The following is an 18,187-nucleotide window of genomic DNA, read 5'->3' as shown; positions in this document are numbered from 1 at the left end:
TTATTTCACCATAAGTGAATAATTGTTAAATAAAATTAGGTAAGGTGAGCGACACAGTTAAGACCAGTAGTTCTTCTTCGGGACTCTACTGTTTTTCAGATGAAGAAAACATTTTCCAGAACACTATGCTTGAGAGATAGAAGGCAGGTTCCACTCAGATGAGGTAACTAAAGTAGTCAAACTCTTAGTAACATTGAGTAGAAAGGCAGTTGCCAGCCATTGTGGGGTAGGGGGGAAGGGAGTTGTTCCAGAGGTATCATTTTTTTGTAAGATAAAAAGTTCTGCCATTTGGCTAACACTATTGTACTAACCAGTTAGACATTCACATGGTAAATTTCACGTATTTTTTACCACAATAAAAATAATGTAAGATGTTAAAATGGGTTAGGAAACCAAGGGGGCGCCATGTAAAGATCTTTGACAAGCGTTCACCTGTGGAAATCTCTTCTGACTGATTTATCACTGAATTGATTCTCTTTTAGATTCAAGGTAAGATGATGTTTCAGCACACAGATGTTTTTCACTGTCTCTTGAGTGACACCAGACGTAGCCAGGAGGATGCCAACTCTAGAAGATGCTTCCAGAATTTTTAGATCCTAAAAGTCCCCAGCAGTATAGAAATGGCAGAATTAGTTACAGGCAAATTGCATAAGTTACAGGAAATTTTCCAAAAGTTCCATAAGTTACAGGCAAATTTCCATGGCAGCCACCACGCTCTAGATCACTGTCTATGTGTACATATGGCAAAATGTGACCCGGTTGTGATTGTGGTGTTACGGTGTGGTATTAATGAGGCAAAATGGGACAGTCCGTTTCTGTCCAGTCTACTGCTTTACTGTTCATTGAGCAGAGGGTGGCGTCTTGGGGTGGAGGTGGTGCGTGTTATATTTGATTTTGCGTGTAGATGAAGTTCTTGTTATAAACTGTTCCTGTGGGTAAGCAGTCAATTTGTATTCAGCCTAAAATAGTCATTAATAGGGTCATCTACTTAGTATGAAAATGGAATTTTCTTTTGTCTTTAAAAAGATCATGCCCTTCTTGTTTCTATTTCTTTTACAGTCATTGGCTGCCAGCTGCATAAATATGGGCCCCAATTTATAACTACATAAGGCCTTTAATTTTTTGCTGCAGGTTGAACGAACCACCATTTTAGCACTGGTCCTGGGAACCATCCTCCCATTCATGGATCTCCTACCCCTCGGAGCAGCCATGTATATCATCACATGGACGGCAGGGCTTACAGGCGGTCTTTCCACCCAGTGACGGGAAGAAAGCACTCAGGTCCAACCTAAGGGGAATGGTACCCCAGGATGGGATGCGAGACTCTGAGGTCGGGCTTTTGCACAACGTGGAAGGGTTGAGGCCTCTGCTCACCTCCTCCCTGCCCCACACCCAGGGAAAGGACACATAGTGAAGGCAGACCATGAGACCAATCCTCCTTTTGGGAAATCCCAACCCTATTCCTTGACCTTTGTTTGAGTCAGAAAGTGATACCCAAAGGGGGTGGAAAGACAGTGAGGGTCAGAGTGCAAGTGGGCAGAGCTCAAGTGAGCAAAAGTCAGCCCAAAGAGACTGGGAGATGCCTCTAAGAAGTGGATACAAAGATAATCAGAATTGGGCCCAAAGATAGAGCAGAAGAGACATCAACTAAAATAAAGAGACCAGCTTAGTGACCATGTCAAAGAGAACACATAATATTAGAAAGAGAAAAACTGAACAAAAATCAAGTATCAGAGACTGCACTTGAGGGAGGTAAGAGAGAAGTACAACCAGGGAATGAGAACCAGAAAGACCGACAGTTATTAATCTTCTGAACCCAAGAACATGAGGATGCCAAGCTGTATTCTTCTCTGACGATGAATACCTTCTTCCTCCATCCTACTATTTCTCCAAAGTGATTATGCAGCTCATGCTGCTCGGCGATCACTTATTCAAAGTTTTTAAGAAGTCCAGAGCAGCTTTGGGCATCATCAGATGACAACTGTTAAATACCCACTTCACAATCAAATTTAGCCTGACGAGGTCTCACTCTTTCGAAGATTAGATCTCTTGCGATGTTGGCCTCCAAAACCCAGTGTCCACCTAGGAGAGCCAGAAAGATCTCTGAGCTGGTGGGGAGTCTACATTAAGCCCAGTGCTTTCCTGCTAGCAGAGATCTTCATCTACTTTCTCATATTTAACGTAGAATTATAACAAGCCTAGCCATCTTGTGGGATAGCAGGTGCTAGCAGCTAAGAAAGAACATGCTGTGAAAGGTGGGTTCTGTTCGCAAGAAAGAAAAGTGCATCTTACAGCCTCACAGTGAAGAAGGTAGCAGAAGAGCTCACAGCACATGCAGAATTAGCAAAGCCTGGGGCCTTCCAGGATTGGGGCAAACAGTCCAGTGGACCCTTAGGTCTTGCTGTCCTCCCCGTAATAGCTCACTTAGCTCAGTGATTATGGACCTTTCAGATGTAGAGCGATCTTAGAGTTTATTTTATCCAACTCCTTCATCAGAGTGTTTCAAAGATATTGAATAAAAGCCTAAGGTGTTTCATATGTAGAGCTTAAAAATATACCAAGTTAATGTTGCTCAAAGGAAAGTTTTGGCCTTTGAAAGGGAAAATCCCGTCATCCGAAAAATTCGTTTTACTGGGAGCACCTCATTTTCTGATGACGCTAAATGATTTTAAGCATCTGGATAGACATGGCCTTTGGTGCCACCACTGCATTAGGGTGAGGAGGGTGACCCTCTCTGCATTAGCCTGCTCTCTCTGTTCAGAAGGCAAGGCATGACTGCTCGCAGCCTTTCTGTGGGCCCCTTTATGTTTCTCCTCTGTATTAGGTCAACTTTCAGAGAAGAAGAATCAAGACCTATAGGTCCTAAAATTACTGATTCTCCAACTGACTCTTCTTTGTGACTTTTGGAAAAGGTGAGAAGTATATCTTTGACCAACAATGTATTTATTTGGCTATAGCTCTAGGTTGAGTTTTGTTGTTGTTGTTGTTGTTGTTGTTTTTAATCTCTTACTATAGAACCTTTGGAAAGATGTTCAATCAACCTCGCAGCCTGATGTCTGCCCCTGGTCTTCCCGCCATGCCCAAACCTCGGTGCTGTCTCCTCTAACTCTGTGCTTGGCCTTGGGTGTTCATGGCGGTCACTCAGTGTTGGAGCATGGCTGAGACTTCTACATGTCACCAGGCAAATCACTGGGCCTTTGGAGGCATCTCAAATTCCTGCTCTAGCCCTTTCTTCCAGCACAAGTTGCACTGTGACACGAGTTAGATGTGCTGGTCAGGAATCTATAAGGGGCAAAGAACATGGCGGTGTTTATTTTAACCTCAGCTACTCTGAGTTGGTGGCATGGGCTTTGTTGCTGGGCTCTGTAAACGGAGTAGAGAGTGAAGAGTATTTGGATTACTGTGTGCATGGGTCCCTGCTCCGTGGTCCTGGCACAGGCCAGTCTCTCAGGGAGACACTCTGGGGCCCGAGGACCGCATCAGGTCGTGCCGCAGGGCCTGGAAGAGGCTACGGAGGGACTGGGCCCAGATGTCCTTCTGATGCCCTTGGGACAGGGCTGTGCGGTAGGCCGTGTAGGCCAGGGTCAGCGCTGTCCTTTCAAAGTCCTCTTTCTTGAGGATGCCGGGGTGGCTGGAGAGGCTGGCAGTCAGCCGGCGGATGTCTGGGATGCGCTTGGGGATCACGTCATTGCAGATGGTGCGGAAGTCAGAGGCCTTCCTCAGGGAGGCGAGCTCCTCGTCCTTGATGGAGATCTGCAGGTCAGGGCTGATGTCAAGTTCAGCTAGCAGGAACTGGAGAGAGAGGAAGCATGCAAGCATCACTGAGGACATCATTCTATTTATTCATTATCACGTATGTTCTTTTGGGGAGGCAGCTAGCTGTGCCTCCAGCTCCGACTTTCCCACTAGCTGTGTAACCCTGGATGAGTTACTTAACTTCTCTGAGCCTCACTTTCCTCCTCTGCGAGATGATCAGTGACAACAATACTGTACTGGGATATTGTAAGTAAGTAAGACTAATACAGATGGCGTCTAATACGGTGCCTGGTACAGAGCCACTATTTCAAGGACTGCTTATTATTCCTAGTGCCCAGGCCAGAGCACCAGTCCCTGCCTTCCTTTCTTCCTCCCACCCACCCACCCACCAAAGATCTCCTGGAGCACAAACTGACTATTTTGGGTAATTTAAAATCCGAAGCTGAATTTGAAGGATGCAGAGAATTGTGCTAGGAATTAGGTAGGATACAGAGATCTGTCCTCATCTCTCAACTGTTCTTTAAGAGTAGCAAGGAGTTTGCTATGTGCCTCCCCGGCTCCGTGCCAGGCTCATTCCAGGACCCTCATAAATACCTCTTGTCTGAATTCTAACTTGTCTCCCTGTCTCCGAGTCCTCCTGGCTCTAACCCATTCTCCATGCTACTATCTGCTGTCTTTCTAGAACAGATCTGTTCCTGTGGCTCCCAAGTTCCAGACTTGGCTGAGTTTGTCCCCCAGGGCAGGATTTGAAATCTCTTCCTCTTCTGCCAGCTCAGCTGCTTGGCCTCCGTAGGCTGTGTCTTAGCCAGACAGTTCTGGGACGTGGAGGATAAGAGAGGATGTCAAGGCAGGAGAGGAGTTTTGGAGATCATTGTAGTTCCTCATTTAACAGTGGAGGGGATTCAGGCCCACAGTGGGTGACGCGATGTCACCCAGTTGATGGGGGCAGAACCAGAACGACAGCTCAGATCTTGAACCTGGAATTTGATCACTGAACTCATCCAAGCAGCCTTGGGGGGTTCACCTGTGGCTTGGAGGAGGAGTGGGGTGTCAGGGGCCCGGGTGAGAGAGGCAGAGGAAGAGAGTCTCAGGGCGGCCCTCGCCCGTCAGAAACGGAGCTATCCCAGCTGTGAAGTTACCGGAGACATGGCTCTGCTTAGACACCAGGCGTGGCATTGCCCGAGCTCTCCAGACCACTCCTGCCTCAAAGCCTCTGCTTGGGAATGTTGCCCGACTCTGCGGCTGGCGGTGGTGCCTGGGGACCAGACGGAAATCTCTTATTTTGCCTCGACTGAACCCCTGATGCCATCATTCCCTGTCACAACGTGTGGGAAAGGGGAGGAGAGGGGAGGAAGACCTGACTCTGGGATGGGCGGGAGGCCACGAATCCACAAAGTCGTCTAGACCAGTCCCTCCGGCGCTCAGGTCCCTTCTCCAAAATACAGGCTTTTTGCGTGACTTGAGTTGACCGCTTTCCCTTCTGCCTACCTCATAGAGCAGTTCGACCTCCTCCAGGGAGCTCTGCAGGACGGGGTTCAAGGGCATCGATGAGGATCTCTTTGGCCGATGGGCAGCAGGGAAGAGCACGGCTGCAAGAAACGAGAGTTAACTCGAGGGGCTGTGGTGTGCATGTGTCCTGGAGGCCAGCCGGCTAGTCTGGAGGGTGACCGGTGCCAGGTGGCGGTGGACCGGAAGCGGGGAGAGGTGGCAGATGACACTGGTGTGTCCCCAGGAGCTCCCAGGCATGTCAGATGTTACTGTTTCAGACCAATGATTTCAAACCTGGCTGCTCACCAGAATCATCCCAGAAGGTTTTGAAAAAATACATATGTCTAAGGGTATGTATCCCCTAGGGAATGTATGTAAAAACATAAAACAGAAATGAGCAAACTGCCACTCCCTCCCCAATTTAATAGATGAGTTCTCTAATAATACTGTTCCCTTTATCAATAGGAGGGGCTGGTTTATATTTATTGACAACCTTTTTATTTTATTTTATTTTTTAAAAAGATTTTATTTATTTATTTATTTATTTGACAGAGAGAGAGAGAGAGAGAGAGAGAGAGAGAGAGATCATAAGTAGGCAGAGGGACAGGCAGGGAGGGAGAGGGGGAAGCAGGCTCCCTGCTGAGCAGGAACCCAGATGCGGGGCTCGGTTCCAGGACCCTGAGATCATGACCTGAGCTGAAGGCAGAGGCTTAACCCACTGAGCCACCGAGGTGCCCCTTGATAACCCTTTTAATCAGAGGAGCAGACTTCTGGCTGGTCCCCGACCATCTGAGACATGGCTGCCAAGAATGTGAGTATAGGTGACAAAGTACAGGAAGGGAACTGCCACAAGACCCTCACGCTTGGTCATAGAGGTGTGAGGAGCCAAGCTCAGCGCTTCTCCCAAGGGCTGGCTGACTTAGAGATATGTTTGGTGGAGTCAATGACTTGTGGGTGTTATTCCTTGGTGCCTGCATTTAGAAGTTGCATTAGAAGTTGGAGGAAGATGGATAAGCTGCTAGAGGTAGAGGAGGGAACAGAATCGGGAACCGACAGAGGACAGGTGAAGAAGACCAGCTATTACAGAGTATGGGAATACTCAGGACAAACTGCTGTTCTCCAGGATCATGCTGGGTAAGAGCAGAAGCCCCGTTCACCCCGCAGCCCCACCTTGTACCCGGGCACTGTGCAGGAGGCACTGGTCACCCTGCTGCCTGCTGACAAAAAAAGGTGCACCTTCTTCAAGACATTGGTTCTTTTCTGCTGGAAGCTGGGGCAACTAACTGTAAAAACCCAAGAGATTTGGAGGTAAGTAGCGCCCCCTGAAGTTGTGTGAACCACGAGTTGCACAACCGTATGTCACAGCTCTCCTTCTTGATCATGGTGCCCTTGGAGCCACCAAGAGTCTAGGGATGTCCAGTGTACTCTGGCTAAGGAAGGAAGAGCACTGCCGAAGCATTTCAGAAGGTTTTCTATTGGAAGTGATAAAAATGAAACATCTTCAGTGTAAAGGACATTTCCTGAAAAGCTCACTGATGGGCATCTCCTACTTCCTGGAAAAAGGTGGTTGGGTGTCGTATTGCTATAATACTGTTTACTCTGTAACTCATTTATTATTATTTTTAAATATATTTTTTAAGATTTTATTTATTTATTTAACTGAGAGAGAGAGCACAGAGGCAAGGGGAACGACAGTGGGAGAGGGAGAAGCAGGGTCCCCACTGAGCAGAAAGCCTGATGCGGGGCTCCATCCCAGGACCCTGGGATCATGACCTGAGCCTAAGTCAGATGCCTAACCGGCTGAACCCCCCAGGCGCTGCCTGTAACTCATTTATTATCTATAGCACAGGTTCCTCCCGGGCTAGCATAAATATGGTTTCAGCACCCCCCAGCAGAGCCTGGTAGGCTGACAAAATCCTGCATCGAAGGAGGCCTTGACGGACAGAGTGACCACCTCTGCTTCCCTAGAGCATTTCCCCAGAGCCTATGAATTGCCAAGCATTAGATCCTATGCTGGCAGTTTAGCAAAATTTGTTTTCTTTGCCAGCAAAGTGCCAACTTCCCACAGAATCATGGTTTTTAGGGCTTGAGAAGACCTTGGCCTCTGTTCACTCATTGCCTCTGCCTGCAGTATCAGGTGGACGGAGGCATCTCCTGCTCCACTGATTTGCAACCTTGACCGCACACTAGAATCACCCGAGGGGCGGTTGCGTGGGTCCTGGCTGCAGAGGCTCTGATGTAATGGAACAGGGTGCACATGGGACAGGAAGATTTTTTTCCAAAGCTTCCTAGGCTTCAATGGCAGCTCCTTATGGCAGCTGAAGTTGAGAATAAGATGGTGGTTGGCCTGACGTTGTAGAGAAGGAGCTGCCCTACCCCTTTGGCCACTCTTGGGTTAACCCAGTGGTTCTCACCCTTGACGGTATATCAGGATTACCTGGGAGCTTGGGAAATCCCGAATGCCCAAGGCCAGCTCCCAGGTCATTACAGTGGGCAGGCATTGGGTTATCCAGCCCCACAGCCAAGCAGAGGGTGCCCTGCTGCGACACACACCCCACTCCCATCTGATGGGGTCATCGGAAGAGACCAAGGCCATCTTGTTCTCGGAGACAAAGGAGTAGAGGCCCAAAGAGGGTGCGTACTATGACTTCACTTTCTCCTCGGTGGGAGATGACATTAGGATCAGATCCAGTCCTAGAATGAAATGTGACCTGCTTTTTTTCTGCGCGCCCTTCTTTTCTTCTTACCATGGAAGGGTGGGTGAAATCCCCTTCCCAGAATAGGATCCGAGAGCAATTTTATTTCTTTAATTCTTGTCCCCAGATTCCATTCTTATTGTGAAATTACAGGTATTGGTCCCTTAGAAAAAAAAATTCATACCCCAGCAGGTGAAGAGGATAAGAGGGAATGAATGTCTTGGGCATGGAACCCTTTCTGCTTCCTGTCATCTCAGACTTGGGGTTGGCTGCCTTCCAGGAAGTTCTTCACAGCTGAACTGTCTCCCTGTGAACACCAAGACCCCTTTAACCCACACACCCCAAGTGGACCCTGAGTTCTCAAAGAATGGGGAAGAAAATACTTCCGGATTCAAAGCTCAACTTAATAATGAAAACACTGTTGTTTCCAAGAGACCTTATTCTGATTCTTTTAAAAATGATAACACAGTTTGGGGAAGACTGTTAGAAATAGCTTCAGCTTCTAGACTGGGAGACTCATCATTGCCCCAGCAAGTGTGTGTGTGGGGTGCACAGAAATCTGAAAGACGGACCCCTCCGTCCTTGTTCTCCTGCTCCACATCGTTCCACCACCTTCTGCGGGAGCTCTGCCCGTTGCTGTGACTGCATAGACGGTGTGTCTGGCAGGTGCTTTTCTACGGACCTGGGTGTGGAAGCGCGGGTCCAGACATCTGAGAGGCCCTGGGTCTGGCTCTCTGGAAACAAGGCGAGGCCTGGAGAGGATAGATTTGCCTCCATGGAGATGCTGGTGGTGGGGCGGGGGGTGGCGAGAAATAAGCTATGTCTGGTCCCTGGCAAAACAGTGGGTAAAAGGTTAAATACACAGTCACTCCCGATATTCTTGTCTACGACAGGGAAGGCTGGACTCTGCCAGAAATGCAAATGGCCCACGTAAGAGCTGACCAGCTCCCAGAGGCATGGATGTGCGAAGCTTTAAACTAGACTTGCTCCTGCGTGGTGAGACACACCGTCCTGCTCCCCCAGAAATCTTTCTCTGCAGCCCCGCTCTCCACCTGTGTCCTTTCTCTAGCTCCGTATGCCCTCTGCGTCCTGTCTCCACATTTCACATCTTGCTGTTTGTCATTCTGAAGGCGTTCATCTGGGTGGCCGGCCAGCTCCTGGAAGCAAGGGAGGAAGTTTATGCTCCCCTTCCTTGACCTTGATGTCTGCATAACCCTGGGCTTCAAGGGAAGGCTCAGTATATATGTGGGGATGATTTTAAAGATGAGCCAGGGATTTGGGGGGCGCCTGGGTGGCTCAGTGGGTTAAGCCTCTTCCTTTAGCTCAGGTCATGAACTCAGGGTCCTGGGATCGAGTCCTGCATCGGACTCTCTGCTCAGCGGGAAGCCTGCTTCTCCCTCTGCCTGCTGCTCCCCCTGCTTGTACTCTCTGCCAGATAAATAAATAAAACCTTAAAAAAAAAAAAAAAAAAAAGACGAGCCAGGCATTTTTTTAAAAGCCTCACAAAACCAAAACAGCCATAGGGACTCTTTAGGCTCTGCTGGGGTTTTCCTGTCCTGCCAGCAGCTAGCTCTTCGCCTACCTTGATGGAGGTCATTGTTAAGTTCGCTGTGGGTGATTAGTAAACTGCCTGGGGCAGCCCAGCCTTCACCTTGCTGATGGGAGGGAGACCTGAGGATGGCCATTAGCGACAACACCTTCTCTGAGAGAGGGGACAGCAGGGAGCCGTGTGGGAGGCCCCAGACGGGCAGAAGGGCCCCATCTGAGCACGGAGCCTCAGGCAAGCAGGCTACTGGGATAGGTTTGTTGAAATCACTGACGTCTTGTGCCTTTTGCTTAATGTAAAACTGGGCCAATTTATTTTCCTCTTCTCCACTCAACACTCGGCAACCCGCCCACTCTCCAGCTGTTTCTTGAGGACGTGAATGTGCCCACGAGGACCACAAGGACCACTCAGGGTGACCAGGGGACATCAGAAGCTTCCACGTCTCCTAGCACGAAGGTCTGCTGCACACGGCTGGTCTCGGGGCAGGAGGACCGTGAGCGTGCATCTCCCCTCCTCCCGGATTCCCTGGACATAGGAGCCTTTGCCGGGGGGACGTTGAGGGTCTAGGATACATTGGACAGACCAGCACAGAACAACGGATTTGCTTGCTACAAGTCATGCAGGTGCACTGAGCCAGTCGGGATCTGGATCCAGAGATTGAAGAGTCCTGTGCTAGGGCATGTTCTGTCCCTATCTTCTGCTCAGAGACGCGTTGGGACTGCAGACCCAGGTTGTTAGAACGTGAAGCTCAGATACCGTAACAGCACACGAGCCCACGGTGTGCTAGTCAGCGTGCCCTGGGCTTTCCGTCTGCACTTTGGGAGGTGAGTACTAACATGCTATCGCATAGATGAGGAAACGTGCAGGTTAAGAAACTTGCCCTAGGCCACCCAATTTGTTTGCCGTAGGACTGAGATTAAATCCAGACCTCGCGGGCTCCCAGACCCTGTCTCACGATAGGGAGAACAATGCTATCTTTCTGTAGGTGTATCGGGCCTCAGCCTGGGCTCCGGAAAGATAGCGTAGTTAATTATGAATGAATGCAGTTGGTATGATACAGATTCTGAAATGAACCATACGTAATTTTTTTTTTTTTTTTTAAGAGAGAGATAGTGCGGTTGAGTGGGGGAAGGCAGAGGGAGAGAGCATCTTAAGCAGGCTCCACACCCAGCACAGAGCCCGGTGGGGGGCTTGATCTCACCACTCTGGGATCATGACCTGAGCCGAAATCAAGAGTTGGTTGCTTAACCGACTGAGCCACCCAGGCACCCCTTGCCACACATGATTTTAAAAATTCTCTAACTTTGATTTGTAATCCTGTGATACGCAAGGTCCCATCACTACAGCCCTGTGATCACTCTCCTACATAGATCCCCCAACTCCTTTGCTCCCCCTTTGTGCTTCTGCAATCACTTGGCGAAGTCATAGCCCGTCTCGTCTCATCACCTGTCCCCTGCTGTGCCCGTGCACCCGAACGTGGCCCGGGGAAGCCACAGCCGCGTTACATGTTCTCATTCTGAGCTCACCGCCGTTCCACCGGCGGGGGCCTCTTCGTGCCGCCTGACCACGCTCTGGCTCTCCTGGTTCCCCTCACTTGGCTGCCTGCGTCTTGTCCACACACTTGGACTTGTCCTTAGCCCCTGTGCCTGTGCGCCCCCTGGGGCAGGCGCCTCCATGAAGGCGGCTCTCAGCCTCGCACCTGTTCTCTCTCCTCTCCCGCGCCTGGCCTTTCCCTTCGCTGCTGGATCTTGCGCATCAGCACGAACACTTCGGTCTTAGAAAATTAAAGCCCGCTGTACCGGCTGCCCTGCTCACCTCCCTCTTCGCGGTGCGAGTCCTGCCTCATCCCCGCGCTCAGCCCTCTTCCCGCCGCACGCACTGCCGGGCTGACCTCCAGCCTCACCCTCCCGGCCCGACATCAGTCCCCCCGGCCGCCGGCGGGTGTGTTCTTGCCCCTTTGTAACAGCTCCTCTCCTGCTCCCAGACCCAGGCCAACCCCAACACACACACACACCACACCACACCACACCACACACAACCATGCACACCACTCCCCCACACCCCCCCCATGCCACACATGTACCATGTACGCACACACCACACACCTCACACGCACACACACATACACCACCCCCCACACCCTTACCACACCACTCCCCCACACCCCCCCATGCCACACATGTACCATGTACGCACACACCACACACATCACACACACACACCACCCCCCACACCCCCCATGCCACACATGTACTACGTACACACACACCAGACGCATGCCACACCACACACACATACACCACACCACACACCACACACCATGCATTCCACACATACCACGTATGCCACACACTAGACACATATCATACACATACACACATACACCACCCCCACACCCTTACCACACCACACACACACCCCCCGCACACCCCACGCCACACACATACCACGTACCCACACACCAGATGCATGCCATGCCACACTGCACACACATACACCACACCACACACCACACACACTCCACATACGAATGTACCACACCCCCACACATACCAGACACATGCCACACATGCAGGCACACACACCACACACATACGTACACCATACGCCCCCACCCCCCACACAAACACACATACACACCACACACGTGTGAACACTGCTCTCCCTGCACACCCATCCTGCTGTCTGTGGTCTTCCCCACCTTTCTCAGTTGCTCAGGCCAAAAACCTTGGGTGTCATCCTCCATTTTTCTCTTTCACATCGTACATGCCGCCAGTCAGCGAATCTTCCCAGCTCTACTTCAGGATATATCCGGAATCCGTCTACTACTTGCAACATCTTGGCTAGACTCTGGTTCAAGGCTTGGGTGCCTCTCCTAAAGTTGTCTTAGCTTCCATCCTTGGCTCCCACCCTCGTTCTATTCTATTCTTTTTTTTTTTTTTTTTTTTAAAGATTTATTTATTTATTTGAGAGGGAGAGAGAGAGAGAGAGCATGTGCGAGCAGGGGGAGCGGCAGAGGGAGAGAGAATGTCAAGCAGATTCCCTGCTGAGCCTGGAGCCCAATGTGTGTCTTGAACTCATAACCCTGAGATCATGACCCAAGCTGAAATCGAGAGTCAGATGCTTAACCGACTGAGTCACCCAGGAGCCCCATCATTCTGTTCTTAATACATCTAAAGTGAGTCTGTGAAAACATAGGTCAGAGGCTGTCACTCCTTTGTCCAGAACTGTCAGGGCTTTTCATCTCACTCAGAGTAGAAGCCAAAGATTATCAAATGATCTTGTAGCTATGAGGTGCTACATGATTTGCCTTCTTCCTGCCTCTGAGCCTGTTATTTCCCCGTACCCCACTCCTGCTGCTGCCACCACAGCCACAGGCTTCTTCACTGCTCTGTGAGCATACCAGGCATCTTCTACCACAGGGCCTTTGCGCTTCTGTTTCCTCTGCCTGGGATACTTTCTCCAGGGATTGCATGGCTTACTACTCAGTTTCCTTCAGGCCTTTAGTCACCTCCTCAGGGACGCCCTCCCTGATTTCTCTGTTTAAAATTGTAATCCTTTATAGTCTGTCCCTAATTTATTCTCATCAAAAAAACCAGATGTCTTATTTATACACGTGTTTATATCTGTTTCCCTCACTTCCTGAGGGCCTGGGTTCTTGTCTGTTTTATTTGGTGCTGTATTCCCAGTGCATAGCATCTGCCTACAGTTATTGAAGGAGTACATGATCCCATAGAAACACATTAATTACCCTTGTCACTAAACCCCATTCTTTCCAAACAGAGTGCTTTACTAAATCCTTTTCTCCCTCCCCCCCAACTTTTAAAATAGGCTCCACAACCAAAGTGGAGCCCAAGGCGGGGCTTGAACTGTAGACCCTGAGATCAAAAGCCGAAATCAAGAGTCAGATGCTTAACGGACTAACCACCAGGTGCCCCTAAATTCTTTCTTTCTAACAGGATAATTCTAGAATTTATTTTTAGTTCCAAGTGCCGACTAATTATCAAAATGTAGATGTGGTCTCCTATCTCTACCACCCCTTCCCTTTATCTCCAAGGAGCCTGCATTCCTGCCTGGGAGAATCTCCTTTTAATAATCTCAGTCAAGGCTGACACCTTAGCCTTCCGAGCTTTCTTGCCCAGACATACAGACAGAAGTCTGTTTAAACGGAAGAGGCTGTCTTTTCTCTGCAGCCTGACCTTCTCGTTGACTTCTTGTAATCTGGGATAAAAATCTTCCTTCCCACAATCTTCCAAATATGTTTAATAGAACAGAACGGTATTAAGGCTAACCACGGCTCCCACACAACTGTACACACCATTTGTACCAAGGAGCTTGCTGGAAAGGATTTAGACTGCACACGATATCAAGCCAAAATACGATGCTTTTAACGAAGCAGTTGAAGAACTCCATGGAAATGGCTGGTGTGGATAGGAAAAACTCTCATTTATGAAAGATCTTTTGTGAGATCTTACTGATGTCATTTACTTTTCTGCTCCTGGGCCAACCCTTCAGAAACGCAGTGACATTCTGGGGGATCCAGGATCTTGGCCCGGTGTGTTGGGGTCTTCTAGGAGTGGTCCTGAAAGGGCCAGATTGCCCCCCCGGGCCCCCCCGGCCCCCTGGGTGGGGGGTCCTAGGGCTGCAGGGAGGACCCGAGACTGTGATGCCACGGACGTGGGGTAGGCGACAATACCCAGCTCTAGCCTTCCAGCTGAGTGATCCGGGGCTCCTTGACTGCTGGCCCGTCCTCCAGTTTCCTTACCTGTGTGCGGATGGTCACTGGGGGTGACTGGGGCTGCGGGGTGGGGGGCGCTCAGTTACATGAGTCCTGTTAGTCAGTGCTTACTGGACACTCATCACAGGCCCTTCCCTTCATGCCTGAAAACACACCCAGCACTAAAAGGGACTCCTGAAAATGACATAAATTCCACCAGGTAACTGAAGGGCCAGCCTTTCCTATTAACCTACTTTTAAAAAGAATAATTTACACGTATTTAATAAAAACAGTTATAGTATATAATACATACATTTTTTTCCCTTTCTTTTTCTTTTTTTTTTAAAGACCAGTTAGTTCCCCTCAGGACCCCAAGTGGGGTTCTGGCAGGACCTGGGGGCTTGGGCCAGGTGTGTCTGGCTTCCAGACGGGCGGGCCTCGCTAACCACAGGTGAGTCATCAGGTCTCGGTGATGTTGGTGGGGCTGGAGCAGCTGGCTGGCAAGGCGGAATCCTAGAGAGCGCTCCTAGGGAGAGGCCCCTAGAATGGTAGGAAAATGACAGCAGGGTGTGTTCCTTTTGGGTTTATTTCTACATTTCCACTTAGGGGCAGGGAGTGGGGGAGGGTGGAGGCCTGGGTGCTGATGCTGGGGTGGGGGAGGGGGGATAGAGGTGGGATGGAGGAGGGTTTTCGGGCAGAGGGGCAGGCAGATGTGTGGGAAGACCCTCAGGCTGTGTCAGAATTCTTCTCTCTCTCTCTCTTTTTAAAGATTATTTATTTATTTGACACAGACACAGTGAGAAAGGGACACAAGCAGGGGGAGTGGAAGAGGGAGAAGCAGGCTTCAGGTCCAGCAGGGAGCCCGATGGGTGCTTGATCCCAGCACCCTGGGCTGAAGGCAGACGCTTAAGAACTGAGCCATCCAGGGGCCCTGACTGGGAATTCTTCTAAATTAGGCTGGCGCTGGGGTGGGATTTGGGGTAAGGATGAAGGCGAAAGGGAGTTAAATACATTAGGAAAAATTATTTTTATTTGGGTGTGAGACTCCCATTCCATTTTGAAAAAATGGCAATTGGGTATTCCTTTTATAATTAGGAAAAAATGTTAAAAATGAAAAAAAAAAAAACTATGTGGAAGACTTTTGATGATGGTTGGAAGGACGCTATCACTTGCTGACTCTGCCGGGAACCACTAATCTAGGATTTAACAAAGCTGCCTCATCAGTGCCTCTGTTCCAGCTGTGCTGGCTTCCTGTCTCTAGATAGATTTGTTATTATTATTTAGGGGCCGACCTTCCCCAGGATGTTTCTATAGAACCATCTGTTAAGTGAGAACCTCAAATTTTCCTTAATGAATTTTTTTCGTTGGTTTAAGTGATAGGTAATAATTCACATTGATAAGCTTCTTCACCATTTACAAAACATTTTATTTACATTTTGAATATGACCCTCACCACACACGGTGAAGATTAGCTCTGTTACGGGATTTGTTAGTGAACCGAAGCTCAGAGAGGTTAAGAGACTTGCCAGACATCACACAGCCAATGAGAGGCAGAGCTTAAATCCTTGAGTTTCTTGCAGGATTGCCCATGACGTGGCTGTGGTGTTTACAGCCTTGTTAGATATCCACTTAACTCATTTGGCTTTCTAACAGCCCGTGCATTGGGAGGGTGGGTATTACCATCTTTTTCTAATAGGCAAATGGGGAAGGCTCCCGGTAGCACACAGAGGTTAAGTGGCCGAATGTAACGCCGCGGTCTCTTTGCTCTCCTAAGTGTTGCCTCCAAAATTTGTGCACATCATGAACAGGGAGGGTGTGTGTGTGATGTTTCCAGAAAAAAAAGGAAAATGCTCCATTAATTATTTGCCTCTGGGTATAACAATCATTTCACAGCTTAGCTCAGAGAAAGCTCAGAGAATTGGCAAATCACTGATCTCAAGCTTGAAAGTGAGAGAATAAAACCCAAATAAATGAATGGCCTTTGCCCCCACCCGTGTCAGTTCATTTGCTCTGTGCATCTCCCGTCCACACTGGCGTCCGCACTGGCGGCTCCTTCCTTCCCAGCACTTTCCTTGAGAACCTGGAGGCTCATCCCCACCCCCACCCCTCCCGCCATGCCAGTCTGGCGTCCTCTTTTGGATCTCTAGAAACACCTATGGGCCTGCCTTCTTTTTACAGTGCTTCTGGGGAGAGAGACCTCAGCTGACTTTAGGCAGTGGAGAGGGTTGAGTTCTGCACAGAGGGGTCCACACTACTGCTCCCTTGGTCCCCAGCAGTGATCAGCTCTAATTGGCCAGTCATGCTGCCAGGCTCTACCACCTGGAGCCAGTCCTGAGCATACAGAAAAGATGCCATGGGGTCCTAAGGGAAAGGAAGTTGGCCACGAGGGAACAGCCTTGCCGGGCTCCCTCCTTTTCGAGGTGGACCACTGGGCAGGTGGGAGCTGGCTCACACCTGAGGGAACACTAAAGGGTCACTCTCTTCCTGCCACTGGGCCGGCTCTGCCCAGATGGAAAGATTGTCCACCCCTGCTCAGAAGCAGCATGGAGACCTCCATGTGGACAGCCAATGCCTTGGGCCTCTTGTTGGGGTCCCCCAGTTAGCAGGCCTTCTGCACCCCAGCACCCACCGTCCCACAATACTAGCATCAGTCTTGGTACCCGCTCTTCACATGCCCTGCCTGGCTGCGGCAGCTGGGAGTGGGGGGAGCTGCTCAAGAGAGTCTGCTCACATTCTTAGAAGCAAAGATGACTTAGCTCTGGCATGTCAGAAAGGCATGCCCTCTGCGTTCTTCACCTCGACTGAGTTCCCTCAGTGGCTTTGGTATTTTTCAGTGTCCCATCCCTCATCAGCTTCTAGCACCTTCTAACATGTCAAGAAGCATCAAGACATTGGCAGAGAGGAGATAAAAGGGGGGGGGGTGACGTAGGGCTTCTAATCTCCTTCTACCATCCTATTCTTTCTCCCCCCAGTTCCTAATTGTATTTACAAAAGAGTAATGCACGTCAAACAGAAAAATAGAAAGCAACTTACCCCTGCTCCACCTATGGGACACAGTAGCCTGGGTATTGTAGCACAACAGCAGAAGCAGCAGCGTTTTCCAGCACATCTTCTCTTCCAGAAAGGTGAAAAGTTGTCCTCAAACCCAGTGGGACCTCAGGAGCTACAGGTATGCCCGTACCGGTCCACCCAGCACGATGATATAGTTTGTACCCCCCTTCCCTTTACAGAAGTGCACAGATGCCCTCTCCTGCCCCAGAAGGGTGGAGGCAGAGGCAGCCTCTTGCGGGGGGGAGTGGGGGGGGCAGGAATTGGGACTTCTGCTAATTCGACTCTCTCCGGGATTGGGGGACTGGGCTTCCACAGAGAGACTCTGTTTTTGAGCACATCTGGAGTGACTCACGGGGCATGTGATCTCCTTGGCAGTAGGGCGGATAAATATAATTTCTGTACTTGAGTTCCATGTGTTGGATGGACCCACTGGAATTTTTCTTTAACAAACAGACTCGTGGAACTTGTTAGAGAGCCCGGCAGAGAGCTGGCTGCTGTCCCCGTCCACACACATACACACACACACACACACACACACACACACACACACACACACACATACACACACACAGCAGGAGAGCCAGGGGCGAGGGCTGCAGGGAGAGCTGGGTGGCTTGGCTGGCAGACACAGGGGCTGACAGCCCAGAGTTGCCTTCAGGACAGCGGAGTCATTGTGGTGTCTGGGCTGAGTGTCACTTGTCGCCCTTCCCTGGAGTTGGACCTAGCCATCTTGGTGCCTGGCGTCAGCTCTGAGAGCCTTCCCTAGGCTGTACATGGATGGGGAGTCAGCGGTTGTGAGGAGCAGAGATAGAGCACTGCTGTGGTCCATGGATATTGTATATGCAGCTAATGATCTGGGGACCCGCTGTGGCCCTCTCCTCCCATTCACGTTCATGACACCCCGATTTCCGGACTGTATCTAGCTAGACCCGG

The 18,187-nt window shown here is 50.0% G+C and overlaps 1 protein-coding gene across 2 annotated transcripts; it reads right to left on the bottom strand.

Annotated features, from left to right (window-relative positions):
* LOC111152105 (family with sequence similarity 180 member A) lies at positions 1–17,629 on the bottom strand. Of its 2 annotated transcripts, none has more exons than XM_022510413.1 (3): positions 17,237–17,629; positions 5,245–5,345; positions 1–3,792 (listed from the first exon to the last, which is right to left on the bottom strand). In XM_022510413.1, exons 1-3 carry the CDS (start codon positions 17,310–17,312, stop codon positions 3,448–3,450), a joined length of 522 nt encoding a protein of 173 aa, XP_022366121.1. In that variant the 5' UTR covers positions 17,313–17,629; the 3' UTR covers positions 1–3,447. The 2 variants fall into 2 exon arrangements, with proteins under 2 accessions (XP_022366121.1, XP_022366122.1); XM_022510414.1 differs by lacking the exon at positions 17,237–17,629 and adding an exon at positions 8,623–8,723.
* Positions 17,630–18,187: the final 558 nt, after the last annotated feature.

The sequence above is a fragment of the Enhydra lutris genome, unplaced genomic scaffold (assembly GCF_002288905.1).
Source record: "Enhydra lutris kenyoni isolate GAN:26980312 unplaced genomic scaffold, ASM228890v2 scaffoldscaffold27, whole genome shotgun sequence".
NCBI classification, from domain to species: domain Eukaryota; kingdom Metazoa; phylum Chordata; class Mammalia; order Carnivora; family Mustelidae; genus Enhydra; species Enhydra lutris.
The sequence above is the reverse complement of the archived record's forward strand: the minus strand, read 5'-3'. Positions and strand labels throughout refer to the sequence as shown.

What these genes read in the sequence shown, in the direction of transcription:
- LOC111152105 (XM_022510413.1), bottom strand. Translation starts at nt 17,312, where the DNA reads ATGTGCTGGAAAACGCTGCTGCTTCTGCTGTTGTGCTACAATACCCAG. An exon ending in GTCCCATAGGTGGAGCAGGG is followed by an intron (nt 5,346 to 17,236) that starts GTAAGTTGCTTT and finishes CGTTTCTTGCAG; the next exon opens with CCGTGCTCTTCCCTGCTGCC. An exon ending in AGGTCGAACTGCTCTATGAG is followed by an intron (nt 3,793 to 5,244) that starts GTAGGCAGAAGG and finishes CTCTCTCTCCAG; the next exon opens with TTCCTGCTAGCTGAACTTGA.